The sequence below is a fragment of the Globicephala melas genome, chromosome 2 (genome assembly GCF_963455315.2).
Source record: "Globicephala melas chromosome 2, mGloMel1.2, whole genome shotgun sequence".
NCBI classification, from domain to species: domain Eukaryota; kingdom Metazoa; phylum Chordata; class Mammalia; order Artiodactyla; family Delphinidae; genus Globicephala; species Globicephala melas.
The window spans coordinates 63,310,905-63,332,108 of record NC_083315.2 but is presented as its reverse complement, the minus strand read 5'-3'; the positions used below and the strand labels follow the sequence as shown (position 1 = coordinate 63,332,108).

General features: G+C 37.2%; 2 protein-coding genes across 8 annotated transcripts in view; both read left to right on the top strand.

The window, feature by feature from the left end:
- LRRC49 (leucine rich repeat containing 49) overlaps positions 1 to 15,183 on the top strand; it is a 128,846-nt gene extending 113,663 nt beyond the window's left edge. For all 7 annotated transcript variants that reach the window (XM_030875088.3, XM_030875087.3, XM_030875089.3 and 4 more), the window contains 3 exons: positions 2,324 to 2,433; positions 8,668 to 8,821; positions 14,512 to 15,183. In XM_030875088.3, the coding sequence (XP_030730948.2) occupies positions 2,324 to 2,433; positions 8,668 to 8,821; positions 14,512 to 14,715 (468 nt within the window). In that variant the 3' untranslated portion in view covers positions 14,716 to 15,183. The remainder of the gene's footprint in view (positions 1 to 2,323; positions 2,434 to 8,667; positions 8,822 to 14,511) is intronic.
- The window catches only part of THSD4 (thrombospondin type 1 domain containing 4), a 628,347-nt gene continuing 622,321 nt past the window's right edge, over positions 15,179 to 21,204 (top strand). Inside the window, exon 1 of the mRNA XM_070044883.1 lies at positions 15,179 to 15,852. The gene's annotated coding sequence lies outside the window, so the exon portion shown is untranslated. The remainder of the gene's footprint in view (positions 15,853 to 21,204) is intronic.

Here is a 21,204-nt window from a genome sequence, read left to right as displayed (position 1 = left end):
TAAAGATGAGTGAAAAAGGAAGTAAAACAACCATAAGTCCATAAACGTCTGGACTGCTTTGTTAATAGTTTGTAGTAGATGCTTTTGGAATATCTGCATTGTGCCTGGAACCTGAATAACTGGAAAATTATTAGTAAAGAGTTATTTTTCAGATTGATTCTGCTAAGCTTGTCTCAGGGTTAATCCCCCAGCTATCCAAAGATCATGTTGTCTTTAAATATTACTTTGGAAGAAAAGAGAGAAACTATGCTTCTTCCTCTACTGTGGAATTCCAGAACTGAATTTAAATAATCCTCTAAAGGAAAAAATCTCTAATATGCTGTTAGTATTATTGTGATTATCTCTTAAAATTCAGACCTCCTTATTGTAAGATGAACTATAATCAACTTTGCTAGCACGGTGGTAATAGCAACTGTATTTCCCTGCAGCTGATACACTGTAAGTAACTCTAGCCTAAAATTCCAAAACTACAGCATACCATTAGGAGACTGGAGGTCTCTGGGTCATTGTACAAAAGCCATGTGAAATTTGTATCAACCATGGTAGGCCCATGACCACAATATCAGCCATCTGTTGAAGATGTAGGGCAAACCTGGGACCTTCAGATGACTATTAATTTCTCCAGCTAGTTCTCAAGAGATTTGTTTCAGCTTTATGTACCCTCTTGGTACTTCCCCAGGGAGGCTGCAGGTCACTGGTCAGATCTAATAATTAATTCCAAAAGTTTCCAAAGCTAGCCTACACTGGAAGTAGAATAGTTATTTTTGCTATGGGTGAGTAATTCTCCCTCATTAATGGCCAAATCGTTATCTCAATTAACCCTAAATAGTGTATTTACCCAAATATGGATCACTACTGGAGATGTAATAATTATTATAAAACCTTGAGATAGGAAGTAATAGTATAATATAATTGTATAAAATAGAGAAGAATGAGAAAGAACCAATGTAATTTATTTTGATTTAAAGTTCCGAAAATGTCAATGCCAGGGATATTTGACCCTTTAATAAAAGACCTAAAATAAAACTGCTTATCTCATCGTTGACAATATATAATAATGTTATACTGTATTTCTACTTCTCTTTGTATAAGAGAGAATGATATTGCTTGAGGAGACTTAAATTGAATTATGAGCATCAAGAGGAAAAGATGGAGTAGTGCCCAGAACTGGCCACTAGGTGACTATATTAGACCAAACAACTTAGTTGTGAGCTGAAGGACGGATTTCAGGGAGTAGCAGCCTCATTAACTATGAAAGTCTAGGGAAGGGAAGGGAAAGGGTCACTCTGCACTGATTCATGTGTATAAGATGCTTGTGAATTATGGATTTAGTTTCCAGAAATTCCTGTGTAGTGTATTATAGCTAGTGTAAAGAATAAAGTTTTTAAAAATGCAAAATTTAACTATACCAGGGTTTCTCAACCTCAAATGCTCTGTTGAGATTTTGGATCAGATAATTCTTTACAGTGGGAACTGTCCTGTGCATTGTAGGACATTTAACGGCATCCCTGGCTTCCACCCACTAGATGCTAGTAACACCCCTCCACCAGGTGCGATAAACCAAAATCATCTCCAGACATTGCCAAACGTTCCCTAGGGGCCAAAATGGCCCCTGATTGGGAACCACTGCATTATATTGAGAATCTAATAGTATTTAAAATGCAAGCAACCTAACTTTATATTAAAAAATATGCCCAGATATTAATACAAGTCCTGCTTTTAGTAGTTTCTTGGTTAACATAGGAAGGAGCCCTCGTGGGAGATATATCTGTGACAGATTATTCCTTGTGGGGAGAAAGGCGGACAAAATTTCAGAACGAATAGGAGTGCCTTTCCTAATCCAATGTTCATTCCTTCAGAAAGGGACAAAATTATCCTTTTAGGAACAAGGTATGAACAACACCTTGTCTTACCTTTGACACATTATTAAAGTCAATCTATTCCATTGACACTTGAGGTTTTTCCCCCTAAATCATTCTACTCAAAGAAGCTATAGGATTTTTTAAAAAATTCATTAAGAATTTAAGGTGTCTCAAGTATTATCCTTAGGAACCATGACTTCTAAATCAGAACTAACTCCTCACTTCCCAGCCGTCATCCATCACCATGGGCCACATTTGTATCAATACATCTTCATTTTAATCAAGTGCAAGGAAGAAAGAGAAATATCGATGAGAACTCACTCTCCTCTTACAGACCAGGAGAATGTATTTTTCTGGACTAAAAGAAAATATTTAATCTGGAAATTTCTATGGAATTATGTTAGTTATATCAAGCTAAGAGGCAATGTCATTTTTGACCCTTCTCCTTCATATCTCTTCAGGTAACGCAAAATGATATGATAATGGCTGAAAGGCTCTTTGGAATCCTAGCACATGTAGCATCTTCTGAATTACCCCAGTACCATCTGATTTCAATTCTGGGTGATGCCAGGTAACCTTTAATTTCTATAGTTTTTATAGAAGTACTGTTGCACTAGAAAAAGAAATATATTCCACACACCTCTTAATTGTGCTATTTATCATCCCACAAACATCCTAAATTTGTTTTGTGTCTGGCCCTCTCCAAAGTGTTGGAGGTATAAAGATGAATAAGGCAAAGTTCTTGCTCTTGTGTGGCTTATAAGCTAATAAATTAACTTACTAGCTTATAAGCTAATAAGTTAAAGACATTTCAGATGCTATAAGAGAGGGCTGTAGGAGCATAGGAGACACTACACTTTGGAAAAACATTGGTGAAGGCTTCACAAAGGAGGTAACATTTTTCTAGTTCTTCAGGAATACACAGGAGTTTTTTCAGGTACAGGGTATGAGGGAAAGAGATCTGCAAAGGCACAAGGAATTGTAAATAGTTTAATATAATTGGAGCATAGGATGATTGCGAATTGTGATAGGAGATGAAAGTAGAAAGACTGATTGTGATCTGATTTTGAAGAGCCCAGAAATCCATGAAAAACAAAACTGAGTACTGTGCTTTGTAATTAATTAAGCACAACAATCTGTGATTAGATTCATGTTCTAGAAAGGCTGCCATTTAAGAGGACAGAGATGGAAGGAATGGAGACCAATCAAGAGGCTAGTCTGTAGTCCAGGAGAGAGATTATAAGGGTCTGAACTAAGACAGAATTGAGAAGAGGATAATTTGAAAAATACTTCAAAGGCGTGTACCTGACAGAAAACACTGACTGACAGGATGTGGCATAGATAGAAGGAGAAAAGTCAAAGATGGTGTGTTAGTCATGATTCAGTTATAGATAATTCACTCTGGCTAGAGTAAGGAGAAAACAGTTGATATATAAGAAATAAATTATCTACAGAATCATTGGAAGGAATAGGGAAGCCGTCTCTAGACTGGGCCTGGAAAGGATCTCAGAATGATACACAGAACCAGTCCACCAAGGAAACGGCTACCTTTGCTATAGTCTGGGAGCTGGGTGATCAGGGGGCTTGTCCTGACCTCGACCTCCAGGATCATACCACTTTTTACTTTGAGGATCAGGAAGTTCCCCATTCCCCTCCCCAAAACTTGGCTCCAGAGCCATGCTACCCTACTATAATCTATACCAACAAAATGGGTATCCTGTGTGCTTACTTCCCCACTTAGTTCAGTTCTGATTGCATTGGTGTGAGGAGAAAAGGAGCAGAGTTGTCTCTAAGAGATTATAACCAAAGCCAATCTTCAGGTAAATTTGCAGCCTGAGTTTATAATACATGCATAGTTTAAAATAATTTCAAAATTTAAACATTACTATCTCTAGATACCTGGTAAAAACAAATGCACCTTCTGTCTGGAGGAAGTTACTCTCATCCTATCTCAGATAATCCCCATGGATAATTTTTAAGGACAATGACCAACACACAATGAAAAGAATTTTTTTTAAATAGCCAAGCACACAAGGAAATAAGGCACCATGTATAAAAACTAGCAGGAAAAAAATAGAAACAGACCCACAAATACTTTAGATTTGGCATTATGACTTATAGATTACAAAATGACTATGCCTAATATATCAATATTTCATGGTATAAAAAACAAGGTTGAAAATATCTGGAGAAAACAGGAAATTTAAAAAAAGTGATCTATCAGATTTGAAGGGAAACTAAAGGAACTTCTATAAATGAAAAATATAATAAGCATAATTATTAAAGCTTAATTAAGAGGTTTAACAACCAATTAGACACACCTGAAAAGAGAATCGGTAAACTGGGAAATAAACTAGAGAAGATTTTGCAAAATGCAGAACAAAGAAATATGGAAAAATGGTTAAGAAATTTGAAGATGGAGTGACTTAGAAGATTTATATGTTTGGAGTTTCAAAAAGACACAATAGAGAGCATGGGATAGAGATAACAGCAAAGAATTTTTTCAGAATTGATAAAATACACTAATCTACACATTAAATAAACTCATCCATTCCAAATTTGTTAAATTAAAAGAAATCTACACCTAGTCACATCACAGAACACTGACTATAAAGTAAAAATTTTTCAACAACCAGGAAAAGAGAGGTTATCTTCAAAGGAGTGCACATCAACAGTTGACTTCATAACAGCAACAGTGGAAGCCAGAAGACAGGGTAATGAATGTGTTCAATATACTGAAGTAAATTAATTGCCAAGCTAGAATTCCATACAGGCAAAAAAGTCTTTTAAGAATGAAGGTGAAAGGGACTCCCCTGGTGTCACAGTGGTTAAGAATCCGTCTGCCAATGCAAGAGACACGGGTTCAAGCCCTGGTCTGGGAAGATCCCACATGCCGCGGAGCAACTAAGCCCATGCGCCACAACTACTGAGTCTGCTCTCTAGAGCCCACGAACCACAACTACCGAGCCCTCGTGTCACAACTACTGAAGCCTGCGCTCCTAGCGACCGTGCTTCGCAACAAGAGAAGCGCACTGCAACGAAGAGTAGCCCCTGCTCACGGCAAGTAGAGAAAGCCCACGCATGGCAACAAAGACCCAACACAGCCAAAAAAAAACAATTTTTAATAAATAAATTAAAATAAAAACCTTAAAAAAATGAATGAAGGTGAAATAAAGACATTTTAAAACAAAATAATAAAAACAAAACTTAAGAGATTTCCCATCAGTATTCCTGCAGTAAATGATAAAGCCTATAATTAAGGCAGAAAGAAACTGATCCCAGATAGAAATTCTGAGGTGCAGGAAGAGCTAAAGAGCAAGGAAAATATTAAATTTGTGGGATAAAACTAAATGAACATTGACTATATAAAGCAACAATAATAGTATTGTGAGATTTTAAAATGTAGAATTAAAATACACTACAATAGTAGTATATATATTGGGAGGGGTAGATGGAATTATAGTTTTCTAGGTCCTTGTATTATCTAGGATGAAGATACAGTAATTAAGTTTAAATGTTAGTAAGTTAAGAGTGCATGTTGTAATTTCTTTGGTAACCAAAGAATAAAAGAGTATATAGCTTCCAAACTAGTAAGGTCAGGGCAGGGGTGAGAAGTGGGGAGAAGAAAAAAAGGAAAAGAAACATAGAATATTTGGTCAAAAAGAAAGAAAATAAAATGTTAGATTTAACCTAAATACTAGTATATCAGCAATTACACTTGTACCAAGACTCAGTGACTTAAAAACAAGAAACATTTTCCCACTGAGTCTATAGGTTAGCTGGGTGCTTCTTCTGCTCTCAGCTCCGGACCTCATGCATCTGCAGTCACCTGAGGGTTGGATAGGCAGCTCTGCAGAACTTCCCTAAGCTCTCTCACTTTTGGGGAGTCTGAGAAGTTGTAAGCTGGTCTATAAAGACCTTACTTAGGACAACTTGTTTCTGCTCCACATGGTCTTTCATATACCAGAAATCTTCCTGGGCTTGTTTTCACGGCAAAGGCAGGGTTTGAAGAGAGCGCAGAAACATGCAAGGCCCCTTGAAGCCTAGGCTAAGAACTGGTACACCATGATTTCCCACATTCTATTGGTCACAGTCACAGAGCAAGATTTAAGAGGCTCGGAGGTATACTTACCTAACTGTGAAATAATATTGTAAAGGGCATGGATTCAAGGGAGCCATTAATTATGACCGAATCTACCTCAATGATAAAATGCAGATGTACTAATTGTTCTGGTTAAAAGTCAAAGATTGTCAGACTCAATTTAAAAAAAAAGGAAGTTCAACTGTATGTTGTTGAAAAGAGACACATCTGAAACATAAGGTTACATAAGGTTTGAAAGTAAAAAAGTGGTAAAAGATAAACAACATCAATACTAACCAAATAAAAACAAAGTAACCATTGAGGACTAAATAAACTAAGGGTAAAAGCAATACTAGAAATAAAGAGGATCATTTCAAGTGATAACAGGTTCAGTTCGCCAGAAATATCAATTTGCTAATTTAATTTGTCTGCAACCTATAAGCTTAGCCTTAAAAACTTATAAACCAAAAATTGACATTACTGCAAGCCCACAGCTGCAGTGGGAAGTTTTAATATACCTCTGATTAATTAATAGAAAAAGGATGTAAAATACTTGAACAACATGATTAACAAACTTGACTTAGCCATTTAGAGAACATTACCCGGAACAACTGCAGAACACAAATTCTTTTCAAGCATTACTATCCAGAAAGCAGATGTCAACAGATTCCAAAGGATTTACATGGACTATGCTCTCCATTCAAAATGCAATTAAACTTTAACTCAGTTACAAATGTTAGCTAGGAAATCCCCATGTATTTGGAAATTAATGCATTTCTAAATAAACTACAAGTTAAAGACAATTTTATAATGTAATTTTGAAACGACCTTGAACTGAAATGTAATAAAAAAATACCACATTTCAAAACTTGTGAGATCAAGTTACCGTGGTGCTAAATGGAAATATTTTAGCCCTGAAATGTGTACATTAGGAAAGAATAAAGACTGAAAATGAATGAGCTAAACATTTACCTAAAGAAGTTAGGAAAACAATAGCAAAATAATCCTGAAGCAAGTTAAAGAAAAGAAATAATGACATTAAAAACATAATTAATGAAAAATTGATTATTTGAAAAGACTAATAAAAGTGATGGATAATTTGTATATTGCTTTTGTAATTAAAAATCAATAAAATAAATGCAGATAAATACCTATATGTTACTTCTTCTTTTTAAGAGTGAGAAAATTATGCTACTGAAATATCCAGTAAAAGGGACTGATTATGTAAATTGATCTACATCACAATTGAATTTTATTCATTCATTAAAATATTAATTTTAATAACATAGAAAATGCTTATTATATACCATTAAGCAAAAACAGTATACAAAACTGGATGTTTAGTATGATTTTTTTTTACATCTTTATTGGAGTATAATTGCTTTACAATTATGATCTTAACTTTTCACAAAAATTTATAGAAAAAGCCTGCAAAGAAATATGTCTAATGTGAACAATGTTAATGATTTACATAGATTTATACGCTATAGACTCATGGGTGATTTTACTCTATTTTTTTATACTTTTCAAAATGCGTACCCCTTATAATTTCTAAAACAGTTGTGTTATACTCTTAAATTGGGAAAAGGAAGACATTTTAAAAAGATATATTCCTTTTCTGCTCCCAATCTTCAGTTCACAGTTCATAGTAAAGTATTTATATCACTTCCCTGAGAGACACGCTAAGTGGTAGAAACCAGAAAGTGACCTTCATGAAGGATCTGAGTTGCAGTCCTCTGGAATCCTAGGCTTATGGGTCTGCAAGTGATGCTATGAGCACTGTTTCTGTTCTTCATAATCAAACGAAGCTTCCTGTTTCATTATTTACCTCCTAATAAGATCTTACCCTGATATGATAACAGTTAGAGGTTTTCGGATTTTTTGTGTTTTGTTTTTACCTAAACTTAAACCAGTATTCCATTCCATTTCTTTTTTATATATATAAATTTATTTATTTTATTTATTCATTTTTGGCTGCATTGGGTCTTCTTTGCTGCACACGGGCTTTCTCTAGTTGTGGTGAGCGGGGGCTACTCTTCATTGCAGTGCATGTGCTTCTCATTGTGGTGGCTTCTCTTTTTGTGGAGCATGGGCTCTAGGCACATGGGCTTCGGTAGTTGTGGTGCACAGGCTCAGTAGTTGTGGCCCATGGGCTCTAGAGCTCAGGCTCAGTAGTTGTGCACGGGCTTTGTTGCTTCGCAGCATATGGGATCTTCCCAGACCAGACATCGAACCCATGTCCCCTGCATTGGCAGGCGGATTCTTAACCACTGCGGCACCAGGGGAGTCCCTCCATTCCATTTCTAGCTATGGGCAATACTACTGAGCTGCATAATAGAATTATGAACTGTTTGTGTGATTTATAAGATGTGTAACTAACATGTTTTATGGGATATAAAGACTTTGAAAGTTTGGTCTACTACCTGTGTAATTAGGGTTGGTCTTCTGTGATTCTTTAAGTTTTTTTTTTTTTTTTAGAGTTTTTTCACTTTAGAAATGCTTGAGACATGTTTTTGTTGATGATTGGTACTTGTGAAACAAAAGAATTTGAGTTGTATAGCTTAATTAGTAGAGAGATTGGGGTAGTGAACTGACTTAAAAAAACTCAAACTCATAAAACAGATATTCAAAAAAGCATATGCTACCCTCTAAAGTCAACAAAAACTGGACATTTTTTCACAAATCACATAAGTAACTCTAAATCTCTTTACTGTCTTTCTACAGGAAGAAGCAATTCCGGTATCTTCTAGAAACGAAAGGGAAAAAACCTGGTATTGTCAATGAAGAAAATAATGATAGCAAGAGACTTGTGGGAGAAAGCACAAATCGTGCTACACTAAATTATACCACAAGAGACTTTTATAATGAAAAGCTAGAGGTAAAACTGTCATTATCTTTGGAAGCTATTGTCTGGATAAATCCCAAATGGCTTGAGACTTGGGAGTTGTACATTTCTCTCCTAATCAGTTCGGATAACCTTTTTTTGTCCTGGAATGTTAGCCAGCCTTATATACAGAGCTGGGGACAGTAGGCACCAAGGCATTGGGGAGAAGTAGAACCCATAGTTTCAATATATTTAAGCAGAAAAAAAAAAAAATGTTCAAAAGAAATAGGTACCAAAAATCTAGACCAAAGTAGGTCCAGATCTCTCTGAATTAAGAAAAGTGATATAGGCTTGCTCTGAGTACTTAACTAGCCTGTGCCGGACTGGCAGAGGACACAGCAGAACCTCCGTTTCTGTTCTCTTTGCCTAGGTCCTTGATGTTTTAATTCACTATTTTATTCTCCTACACCATTACCTTCTGTGTTCTTAGTCACATAATTTTAATCTATTCTGTTTCCACTGTAGCTATTTAGACAAAAGCTGGAACCAATTCTTTATTCCTTTATGTATTCAGAAGTTTACTGAGGGAATATTGTGTTAGGGTGCTGCAGAACTACACAGAAGAAAACCATGCAGTACCTGCCTTGGTGGAACTCAGAGAAAGCTGAAGAAACAAGTCATCTAAATAACAATAGAAAGTTAAGATTCTACAAGAGATTTTGAGGGGACTAAGTGGTGTGTGTATATATATATATGGTGTGGGTATATATACGTATACACAAAATGGCCAAACATTTTTCAAATGTTTTATAACAGCTGTGAGATTCTTTATTCAAACCATATTGTAGCTGGAAACTCACTATTTCAAAAGAAAGCAAACCAGCAGAGCTGTTCTTGTTGTAGATGGAGTTCAGAGCTTTATTTGATTGGATCTTCTATTCTTTTCCTTTCCCTCACCTCACCCCCAGTCCTGAAGCATCTTTTCTGGAACCCATAGGGCTCTAAGGATTATAGCTTGAAAAATACTTGAGAACTCAGTGCAACAGTATTTTTATAGCATCCTGAAAAATGTTCAGATTCTGCTTTATATTTTTCTGGTGAAGAAAGGTTGCTGCTTCCTGAGGTAGCTGCATATCACTGAACAACTCTAACAGTGAAGAAATTCTTACCCATGTTAAGCTGAAATCTGCCTCCTAATAACTTTCAGTTAGTGATCCTAGTAGTATTGCCTTATGTAGAAAAGAGAACAAGTCTTTCTTATGAAAACTCTTCAAATACTTGAAGTCAGTTCCTTGAAGTCCTCTTTATAGTCATACTTTCATTCATTCAAAAATCATTTGTTGAGCACTGATCGCACATAATACTTGGGCTGTAAGAAGTCACTGTGCTTATCCTCATGGATCCCACATTCTAATGGGGGTGATAGACATGTGCAGGGATAAATGTAAATCACTACATCAAGAGAGTAGAAGAGGGATAGCTTATCTTGGTCAAGAGAGGCTTTCTAGAGAAGAAGCTTCCTGAAATCTTAAAGGATAAAATGTAGCTATATGATAAAGGGAAAAGGGCATTTCTAGGAAATAGCACAATATGAATAAAAGACATGGAAGCATAAATTAGATAAGGAGAGGGCCAGGAACTTTAAGCAGTTCACTGTTGTTGAAGCACAGAGACTGAGGTAGATGGTGTTAGAAGATGAGACTGGGAAGGTAGTAAGAGGGGAAAGAGATTGAATTTAATCCCTTGGCAAATAGGAGCTTCCTGATGTTGCGAAGAGGGAAAATGAAAGCCAAGCTGGCAGGATTATGAGTCCTGTCTTCCTGAAAGCAGTCAGTTCTAGGAGTCAAAAATTAATACTGATTTCAATAAAGGACATTTAGAAAAATATCAAAGAGCTGCTTGCAAAACAAGAACAGTTTCATAGAGAAATCTACCAACTCTTTAAGGAACAGACAATTCCAATAATTCTTGAATTGTTCAAGAGTATTAAAAAAGAGGAAAACTTTTTCACTTTTTAAAGTCAGACAGTGTAACATTGAATCCAAACCTTCCAGGACTGCACAGAAAAAGAAAAGCCAGACCAAATACCTAAGAATATTGATGATGCAAAAATCCTTTAAAAATTATATCAAGCAAAATACAGCAGAACATTAAATGAATAATGAAACATTACAGCCAAGTATGGTTTAGTCTAGGAATGTGAGAAATATTTGATATCAGTAAATTAGTAATAGATCTAAGGTAAAAATTTGTGATTATTTCTATAGATATTCAAAAGGCATTTCATACAATTCAACATCTGTCCTTAATTTTTTCAACTCATTAAATAGGATAATTAGAAATTGGATAGATAGCTGTAGTAATTAAGGCAGTATAGGAATAGATACATAGACCCATGGACGAAATAAGCAGAACTATCCCACGTATATAGGAAAATTTTATACAGATAGCAGGTATTGCAGACTAGTACAGACAGACTATCTAATAAATGCTACTGAGGAAATGGAATATCAAATCAGAAATAAATACAGACCCCCTACTGCACACCACACAAGAAAAATTAACTCCATATCAAATAACCCAAGTATGAAAAGCAAAACTTTAAAGTTCTCATTTAAAAAACAGATGAAACTATGACCTTGATTGGGTAGGCTATGATTTTCTAAAATCCCAAAGGCACAAACTAGAGGGGAAAAATTTGATAAATTTGGCAGTAGAAGTCATTTTTAGTCAGAACAGGGATAGTTTCAGTGGAGTCATATAAGCAGAGTCCTGATGAAAGTGGTTTGAGCAGTAAACAAGCAAACAAGAAGTAAAGACAGCGAACGCTGACTACTGTTTTGAGAAATATCAAAGGGAAAAGAAAAAACCTGAAGCCACATAACATTATAGAAAGAATACTACACCATTAGGAGACCTGGATTTGAGCCCATGATTCCACCACTTATTTATTGCCTGAAAGACCTTGCCCATGTCCCTTAATGTCTTTCTATCGACTCACAACCTGGCATTCACCACTTCTTAAAAAATATTTAAATCACTGCAACACAAAGTGCTCATTGTCTCTCCTCTGTATATCCTGAGTTGTTAAAGGAATTACTTGAAGTAATTTTCTCACAAATCAGGGTAAGCAGACCCTTTCATTATACATATGACATGTATAATTCTGTTGCTTGGTAGTTGTTCATTCAACCTCCTGACTCATTCTAAAAATGATTTAAGGGGCTTCCCTGGTGGCGCAGTGGTTGAGAATCTGCCTGCTAATGCAGGGGACACGGGTTTGAGCCCTGGTCTGGGAGGATCTCACATGCCACGGAGCAACTAGGCCCGTGAGCCAAAACTACTGAGCCTGCGCGTCTGAAGCCTGTGCTCCACAACAAGAGAGGCCGCGACAGTGAGAGGCCCGTGCACTGCGATGAAGAGTGGCCCCTGCTTGCCACAACTAGAGAAAGCCCTCGCACAGAAACGAAGACCCAACACAGCAAAAATAAATAAATAAATTAACTCCTATCCCCAACATCTTAAAAAAAAAAAAAAAGATTTAAGATGGACGGAGAGCTGAAAGGGACTTTAAAGAATCCAGTCATGTTCTTAGACAGGTAAGGAAAACTGGAAACTTAGGTGAACTACTGAGGCTCACATGGTGAGATCCTGACTGAACTGCCTCTAGAACTCAGACCTTCTGATTCCTGACCTTGGCTTCCTTCACAGTATATCATGCTGTTTCCTGAAGTCTTCTTGACCACCCCAGCACAAAGGGCTCTCGCTTCTTTGAACAATGATTGTATTTGCCATCTAAACATCTCATTCAGCACTTATTTACTGCTTCATTTATTTCAGTTAAGCTTTTAACATGTGTAGGCCATTGTTAATCCCTGAATGGTGAGTGATTACATAGAGAAATCTTATATATCATAGGAAAATTTCCAAAATATGCCTCTGTTAGAGGAAGTTAGTGACACTTGGGACTCACTATTAATTTATATTAATTAATCAAGAATCTAAAACATATTTCATTGTTTTATAAATTGTAAAAATTTAGAAAAGGAAGAGAAATAGAAAAAAGAAGCAAGAAATACTCATTGTCTCAATACCCAAAGACAATCTTAATGACACTTCAGTATATTTTTTTATTAATTTTCTATATATTTTTGTAACTTTTAAATGAAAATTTCAAACATACAACAAAGTTGAAAGAATTTTACAGTAAACACCTAATACCCAAACCTAAATTCTACTCTTAGTATTGTACTGTACAGTGTACTTGCTTTGTCACTTATCTATGCATTTACCCATCCTCTATCCATCAACAGTCCACCTTATTTTTAAAATTTATTTTAAAGTAATTGCACACATTACCACACCTCTCCCTAAATAATTCAGCATGCAGATCATTAGAGTTCAGTATTTCATATAGTTTCTTATTTTGAGGTAAAATTTATATACAATGAAATGTAAATTTTAGGAGTACAGTTGCTAAGTTTTGACAAATACATACACTTATGTAACCCAACCTCTATCAAAATTTCATTTTGTATTTTTCTTTTTCCACTTAACATTATAATGTAAGCATTTTCCTTGTGATTACAAATCTCTGTAGTGTGATTTTAATGGCAACATTTGTTGATATTTTAAATTTAACTATTTTAAAATTATTTTGGTGTTTTGATTTGAGTTGGAGGTTTCAGTATATCCTTTTCCAAGTAGTTAAACCTATTGACTCATTGACATTTATTATTTCTTTCTTCCTCCATTTATGTGAATGGCTTCTTCTATAATTCTGATTATCTGATCTATTCCATTGATTTTTTTCCATATATATTATGGCACTTTCCATCATCATGCCTAGATACTCAAAGTATCAACAGCCGAAATAAATGTTGAATTTTTGCATTAATCAAAATGGCTTTGTTTCAGCCTCTAGGATGATATCGAGGCCCAGTGCCCCAGTAGCCTCGGGCCCAAAACTTCCTCTGTTGTGTTTTGAACCCAGGTTTTTCATTTGCAGACTGCCAGACCCAGAAGTTGAGTGGGAACACTGTCTCTTCTGAAGGCCAAGTTCTGGGTCCCAGGCTTGTATATATGTCCTCTTCCTCCTCCTTGTACAGTTTTCCCCAACTTTGTCCAAATGGTCTTGGCCACATAAGTCAGTGTAATGCATCACTACATGCTTTCCTAAAATACAGAGTGAATTCAGAGTATGGATATTTTAAATATGTATATGGATATTAACTGACCTCATACTAATTAAGAGTGTCAGCCTCAGTGCCCTGATATATTTACTACTAGAAGTCATGAATCTATGCATTCAGTTAATTTGTGCAAAGTAAACTACTTTCACTGAGAAAGGAGAAAGTCTATCAATGAAGAAATAGTTGTTACGATCCAGTGATTCCAATAAAGAAACACTTTTCTTAACTGTAGTTTAAAAGCTTTATTTCCCCCCACAATTAGCAAATGGGTTTCATATTAGTTCACCTGGAAGTTTTCTTCCTACAGCTGCCAGGAAATACATTTTTAACAGAGCTGTCCCACGGAGGTGGGAGTGGACTGGAGAGAAGTGAGCTCCCAGTTGCTGTCTTTACTCAAGCAGAGCTCTGTGTCCAGAGTGTCTAGGAAAGTCTTCCTGCTATGAGGGGTGGGGGTCAGAATAGATTATTTCAAGTTTCTCTGGTTCAGGTAATTGTTGCTTTGGTTTTGGGATTAATTATGATTGACTGTAAAATGTTCTTTTTTTTAAACAGGAGATAAAGGAAAAAAAGAAATTCTGCAAGATGTACATCGAGGATCTTGTGAAGGAAGCCACAGAAATCAACATGAAAAATGAGGCTTTGCAGAAGCTTTGGCCACAGATGTTCATTGAGCTTGTTAGGGACGCAGTCATGGAGATCCGCAATAAAAATTCCTATATGAAGCTTTGCCTACAGCAGATAACTGACCAAAAATAGAAATGGCTTTTAGTTACAGTTGATTTTTGCAGTTTTATGTTTTTGAAGGTTGAAAATATGCAGGTTAAACATGTTAAAACAGCAACAACGCTATCCTACAAATTAGAAAGACTAGCGTCAAAGCATTATTGCCTACTGTTCTTGTAGTTAAAGGTTAGGAAGAAAAGAAGGAAAGAGAGGGAAAGGGAGGAGTCATTTCCTGTGTATGTTGACCAAGCAATCTTTGGGAACTAAGCAGTCTTTAGAGATAGCCTGGGCCTTGAATGGGCCCCGCATCTTCAGCTCTTGCTTTTGACTGGTGCCCCTGCTATAGCCCAAAGCACGTAGTGTTTGCTCATGGTTCAGCATGAGTTGCTTCTATCTACTTTCAGCTGATAATTTTTAGTTACTTGCCTCTTTATTTTATGTCATTATTTCAAAGCCAAAAATATGTTCTTTTTTATGAGTGAAGAATAAACTTATTAATAAATTAGTTTAAAAGAAAATGTGTTTGCCTCCTTAATCTGGTCAGAATTGTCATATTTATTATATGTTTCTCTTTAGCTGAGTGGGAGCCCTTCTCTTCACTTATATAGGAAGAGGCCTCATTATTCTAAGAATGCATCCTCAGGACACCAAAGGGGGTCCTGGGGGGGTCACTATAGGCAGAAGATATGAAAATGAGTCAAAACTGGAGCAGGAAGAAAATGCTTTTTCTTAGGAGATCCTGAGTGTATGTAAGATGTGGTGACTAATCATTAAGTCTGCTTCTCTGAATGGTGTTTCTTTCTGTTGTTAGCTATTCTAAGGCTCTTTTTTTAGGTAGGCATGTATACCTGTAGCTCAAAATTATTAGGGATTTATGAGTGAAAGTTTCTAATTTTTCTAATTCCAGTTGAAGGTCAAACAGGTAAATAAGATGTAAGCCAGGTGTTGTCATACTTCCTGCTGGTGAGGAGGGTGTTTGGAGCCCATTACCATAGCCAGAAGTGATACAACTTTAGAAACACAATCTTACAGGCCAATAACTAGGAATTCTCCTATTTGGTCACATTTTACCAGGCAACCCTATCACAGCAGGACCACCAGGATGTGGGAAAACGAGAACAGAAGTTACGGGACAATAAAGTCCTACGGAAATGCTCGGAAGGAAGTGAGGTAAGCTGCCTTTGCAGTTCTAAGAAAGGCCTACATCCTTAAGAGCTCGTGGTCACCCTCCCCCAAGAAGGAGTGCTGAAGTTTAGGAGGTTAGCATCATGTTTCAGAACGTAGCCTTTTAAGTCTCACGGTCCTGGGTTTGCATCTCAGCACTTCAGCTCCCAGTTTAGTGACCCATCTGCACCTCAATTTCCTCATAATAGTACCTACCTCATAAGATTGTCCTGAGGATCAAATGAGATAATGCATTTAAAGCATTTATCATAATGCCTGGCGCAAAGCGACCACCCAGTAAAAGAAGCTGTTCTTCTTCTAGAAACAGGTCGAACCACAGAGTTGGTGCCCCAGGACAGGAAGAACTCAGTGTCTGCTGATAATCCTGTCTCTAAATTGAAACTTATGGACCATCTCTCATCTGTCTGGTAAAGGGTGATCTCTCCCGGGGTCTCTGTCTTATTTGGTAGAGAAATGAGACCTACCTTGAGGGTGATGTTGAGATGAGAAATAAGAATATCTTGTTCGTGGGCTTCTAGGAAATAGGAGAGGCAAGAACATGTGACTCCTCAGGCATGTGGGGAATGGTTGCTCGCTCAAGGCCAGGCAGGTGAATGCCTGGCTGTTTCAGAAATGACCTGTCTAGCTTCCTGAATGCTGCCTCTCCTCCCCTAACCCTCCCACCCCTGATGCTAAAGAGACTTGACCCTCACATTCACATGAATTCTTGGCCCTCCGCAATCCTCCTGGGTATTTAAGGAACCGAAGGTCAACGCACGCTGACTTGGCAGAAAGCCTACACGCACTGCTGCCTCTGCCCAGACCACCTGCTTCTGGCCTTCTCGTTCCTGAAACCAAACCTCCTTAATGCCTAAGCTTTAGTCACTTGGTCTCTCATCCCTTTGTACCTGAGCCCCCTCTTGACTACCCCCACTGCCTCATACCGATTGATTTCTACTACTTGAATCCTTATTTTGCCTGGTCCCAAACTCCCACTGGCTGTGTCCTCCCATATAATTCTTGTCCCTTGCAGCTAAGCTTCCTCCCAACCCATGCTTGCTGGAGTTGCTGGGTGAGAATTACACCCAGATGAAAGGACAAGGGGACCTGGGTCTACTGTGGCTGGAATCAACTGAGGGCCCTATGTTGCTACTGGTGATCCCTGGAACAAGTTGTCATCTCTACTTGGTACTTTCCAGGATCTTTGGGAAGGGGGGCGAGATGCACAGCCCACAGTCTGAGACTCTCAAGGCTAGTATGTTCTGAAGGATTGCTTTTTTCCAAAAGGGATCTCGAGCAGAAACAGAATATCGCCTCAAAAGCAGAAATGTCCAGTCTGTGCCATCTGGCGAGATACTGCCCCCCGTGTTCTGGTTCAGCAGTTAGGTTGTTACGTGTGCTGTTACATCTGGGGATGGCTGCTAAGTGTGCTGTTGGAGCTGAGGCTAGCTAACTGTGCTACTGTCTGAGGACGGTGCTGGTATCAGCTCCCCACTTCCAGAACTTCACTCCACTAAAGGCCTGGCACGTGAGACAGTGAAACCTTACCCTGCTCCTGATCTACCCCTGACGAGGGCAGGGACTACAGTGGATTCATATTCTCCTCCACTGACTAATAATAATCATAGCAACAACTGAGATTTATAGGGTGGCGTCTTGCATTATTCTAAGGTCTTTACATGCATTCTCATTTAATCTCCCCACACTGTGACATACATGTGCTATTACCCCTATTTGAACATTAGAAAACTGAGGCTCGAGAGGTTAAAAACCTCACCCAAGGGTATTTCAGCCACTATATAGTAGGTAGGACCTGCATTCATAACCACTATTAGTCTTAAGCATCTGGCATCTGAGTAAAATAAATGAAAGAATGAAAAGAAAGGAAGGAAAGGAAAGGAAGAGGAAGGAAAGGAGAGAAGGACAAAAGAAGTGAAAAGAAGAACCTGGCTAGTTAGCAAGGCAAAAATGCAAAATAGAATACAGAGATACTGCTCAGGAGAGTATTAAGTTAAATCTTGAAGAACAAAGGTTAGTTTTCCTAACCTGCTTTTATGGGTCAGCTGGAGATGGAATGGTTACTGTTGCCAAGAAGTTCCGAGCCAAGTTTGAAACTTGATCGCGGTGACTGTGGTTAACCAGTATTGGTGGAATATTTGTTATCTTTGATCCTGATTTTCTACTTAGGTTTATGTTTTCCTGGCTCATCGTATGTCTCTTTTGTTACAAGCTACCTCAAATCCTTTCTGGAAAGAGGATAAGGATAAATAAATGAGCTAAAGTATACCCCAACTCCAAAGAATAAACTACTCCTATATTTTTGGGCAATGAAATACTTTACGGTTTCTCTTCAGGAGACAATGAAACTATTAATTCCTTACACCAGTCTCTCTAAGCTTGAGTTATCAGAGAGTTGACTTCTTTCTTCTCTTTGTTTATCTTGAAATATATCAACATGCAGAAATGCAAGTAGAATAGTATGTCAAATAAATACCCTGTATCCACCACCAAGCATAACAGATATTAATATTTTTCCACATTTGCTTCAGATTTTAAAAATAAAACATCACAAGTAGAAATGGAGCCTCTGTGTACCTCTCTCCCTAGAGGTACCACTATCCTGAATTTGATGCTTATCATTCATTCACATTTTCATACGATTCCTATTTATGCATACATGCATAGGGAGTTCATTGAATTGACTTATATTTTCATATTTTATACAAATAGTATCATGCAGTATGTATTTTTTGCATATTTTTTTTCCATTCAGTATTCTGTTTCTGAGCAGCTTTACCCAGAAACATAACTGATGGGAGTAATTCTACTTTCTTTTTTACTGCTGTTTGATATTTGGCTGTATGACCAATGCATGATTTATATATCCATTTTCTTGTTGGGGGGCATTGAGTGATTTCTGGTTTATAACTATTACACACAATGCTGCTTTGAATATATGTGCTCACATGTCTTGAGTTTTGGGGGTACACAATTGGCAGTGGAGTTTCTGGGTCATATGCACACATTCAACTGCATTAAATATTGTCAAATTGCTTTCTGAAGTCATTATCAGTTTACACTCCCACAAGCAGAGAATACAGTTCAGTTGTTTCACATACTCAATGACAATTAGATTTTTTTTTTAAGTCTTTATTGAATTTGTTACAGTATTGCTTCTATTTTATGTTTTGAGTTTTTTTTTTTTTTTGGTTGCGAGGCATGTAGAATTTTAGCTCCCCGATCAGGGATCGAACCCGCACCCCCTGCATTGGATGGTGAAGTCTTAACCACTGGACCACCAGGGAAGTCCCGACAATTAGATTTTAATTTTTGCAATCTGATGTGTTAACGTGAAGTATGTGTGTGTACTTGATGGTGGCTTTTGTGCCGAGAAGAGATTGTTCAAGACCTTTTGTTTTTTTTAAATACTTTTATTGGAGTATAATTGCTTTACAATGGTGTGTTAGTTTCTGCTGTATCACAAAGTGAATCAGCTATACGGATATATATATATCCCCATATCCCCTCCTTCTTGCGTCTCCCTCCAGTTCTCCCTATCCCACCCCTCTGGGTGGTCACAAAGCACCGAGCTGATCTCGCTGTGCTATGCGGCTGCTTCCCACTAGCTATCTATTTTACGTTTGGTAGTGTATATATGTCCATGCCACTCTCTCACTTCGTGCCAGCTTACCCTTCCCCCTCCCCGTGTCCTCAAGTCCATTCTCTACATCTGCATCTTTATTCCTGTCCTGCCCCCGGGTTCTTCAGAACCACTTTTTTTTTTTTTTTTTAGATTCTATATATATGTGTTAGCATATGGTATTTGTTTTTCTCTTTCTGACTCACTTCACTCTGTATGACAGACTCTAGGTCCATCCACCTCACTACAAATAACTCAATTTCGTTTCTTTTTATGGCTGAGTAATATTCCATTGTATATATGTGCCACATCTTCTTTATCCATTCATCTGTCGATGGACACTTAGGTTGCTTCCATGCAAGACCTTTTTTTGAAGGTGAAATTTATATACAGTGAAATGCACTTAAGTGTAAAATCTGATTAATTTTGAAAATATCATCAACATCCAATTAAGATATAAAACATTTCAATCACTTGAGAAAAGTTCTTCTAGTCTATCCTTGCCCTCCCCTATGAGCAACTATTTTTCTAATTTCGTTCACCATTGATTGATTTTGTCTCTTCTAGAACTTCCTGTAAATGGAACAATACAGTATGTACTCTTGTGTCAGACTTCTTTTACCCAACATATGTTTTTAAGAATCACTCATATTGTTTCATGTATCAGAAATTGATAATTTTTTATTGCATAGTGTGAAGGTACCACAATTTGTTTATCCATTCTATTGGGTTGTTTCTAACTTTGGGGCTATTATGAATAAAGACATTTTGTACAAGTCTTTTGTTCAGTGGAACTACTGGGTCAAAGAATAGTTTTAAGTTAGACTTTATAAGGAATTGCCATACATGTTTTCAAAGTGTTTGTATAATTTTACACTCCCTCCAGCAATGTATAGAGAGTTCTAACTGCCCCACATATTTGCCAACATTTGTTGTTGTGAGCCTTTATTATTTTTAACAATTCTAGTGTGGCTTTTTCAGCCATCTCATTGTTGCTTTAATTGTATTTTCTCTGATGTCTAATGATGTGTTTGGTTTTTTTTTTTAAATTTTATTTATTTATTTATTTTTGGCTGTGTTGGGTCTTCGTTTCTGTGCATGGGCTTTCTCTAGTTGCGGCGAGCGGGGGCCACTCTTCATCGTGGTGCACGGGCCTCTCACTGTCGCGGCCTCTCTTGTTGCGGAGCACAAGCTCCAGACGCGCAGGCTCAGTAGTTGTGGCTCATGGGCCTAGTTGCTCCGCGGCATGTGGGATCTTCCCAGACCAGGGCACGAACCCGTGTCCCCTGCATTGGCAGGCAGACTCTCAACCACTGTGCCACCAGGGAAGCCCCTCTAATGGTGTTAATCATGTTTTTATGTGCTTTTTAGTCATTTTTTATTTCTTCTTTTGTGAAGTAAATGTTCAGGTCTATTGCCCATTTTTAAAATTTCAATTGTCTTTTTATTATTGATTTGTATGGGTTCTACATATGTTCTAGGTAAAATACTTCTGTTTTGAATTATGATAAAGTCAATTCATTGATTTTTCTTTTATGGCAAGTGCTTTTTGATGTTCTCTCTAAAATGGTTTGCCTGCCCAAGGTTTGCAAAGATATTCTCCTCTGTTTTCTTCTGGAGGCTTTATAGTTTTAACTATTACATTCAGTACTATTATCCTCCTTGAATTAATTTTTGTGAATACTGTGAAGTAGGGGTCAAACTTCATTTTCTTTTCC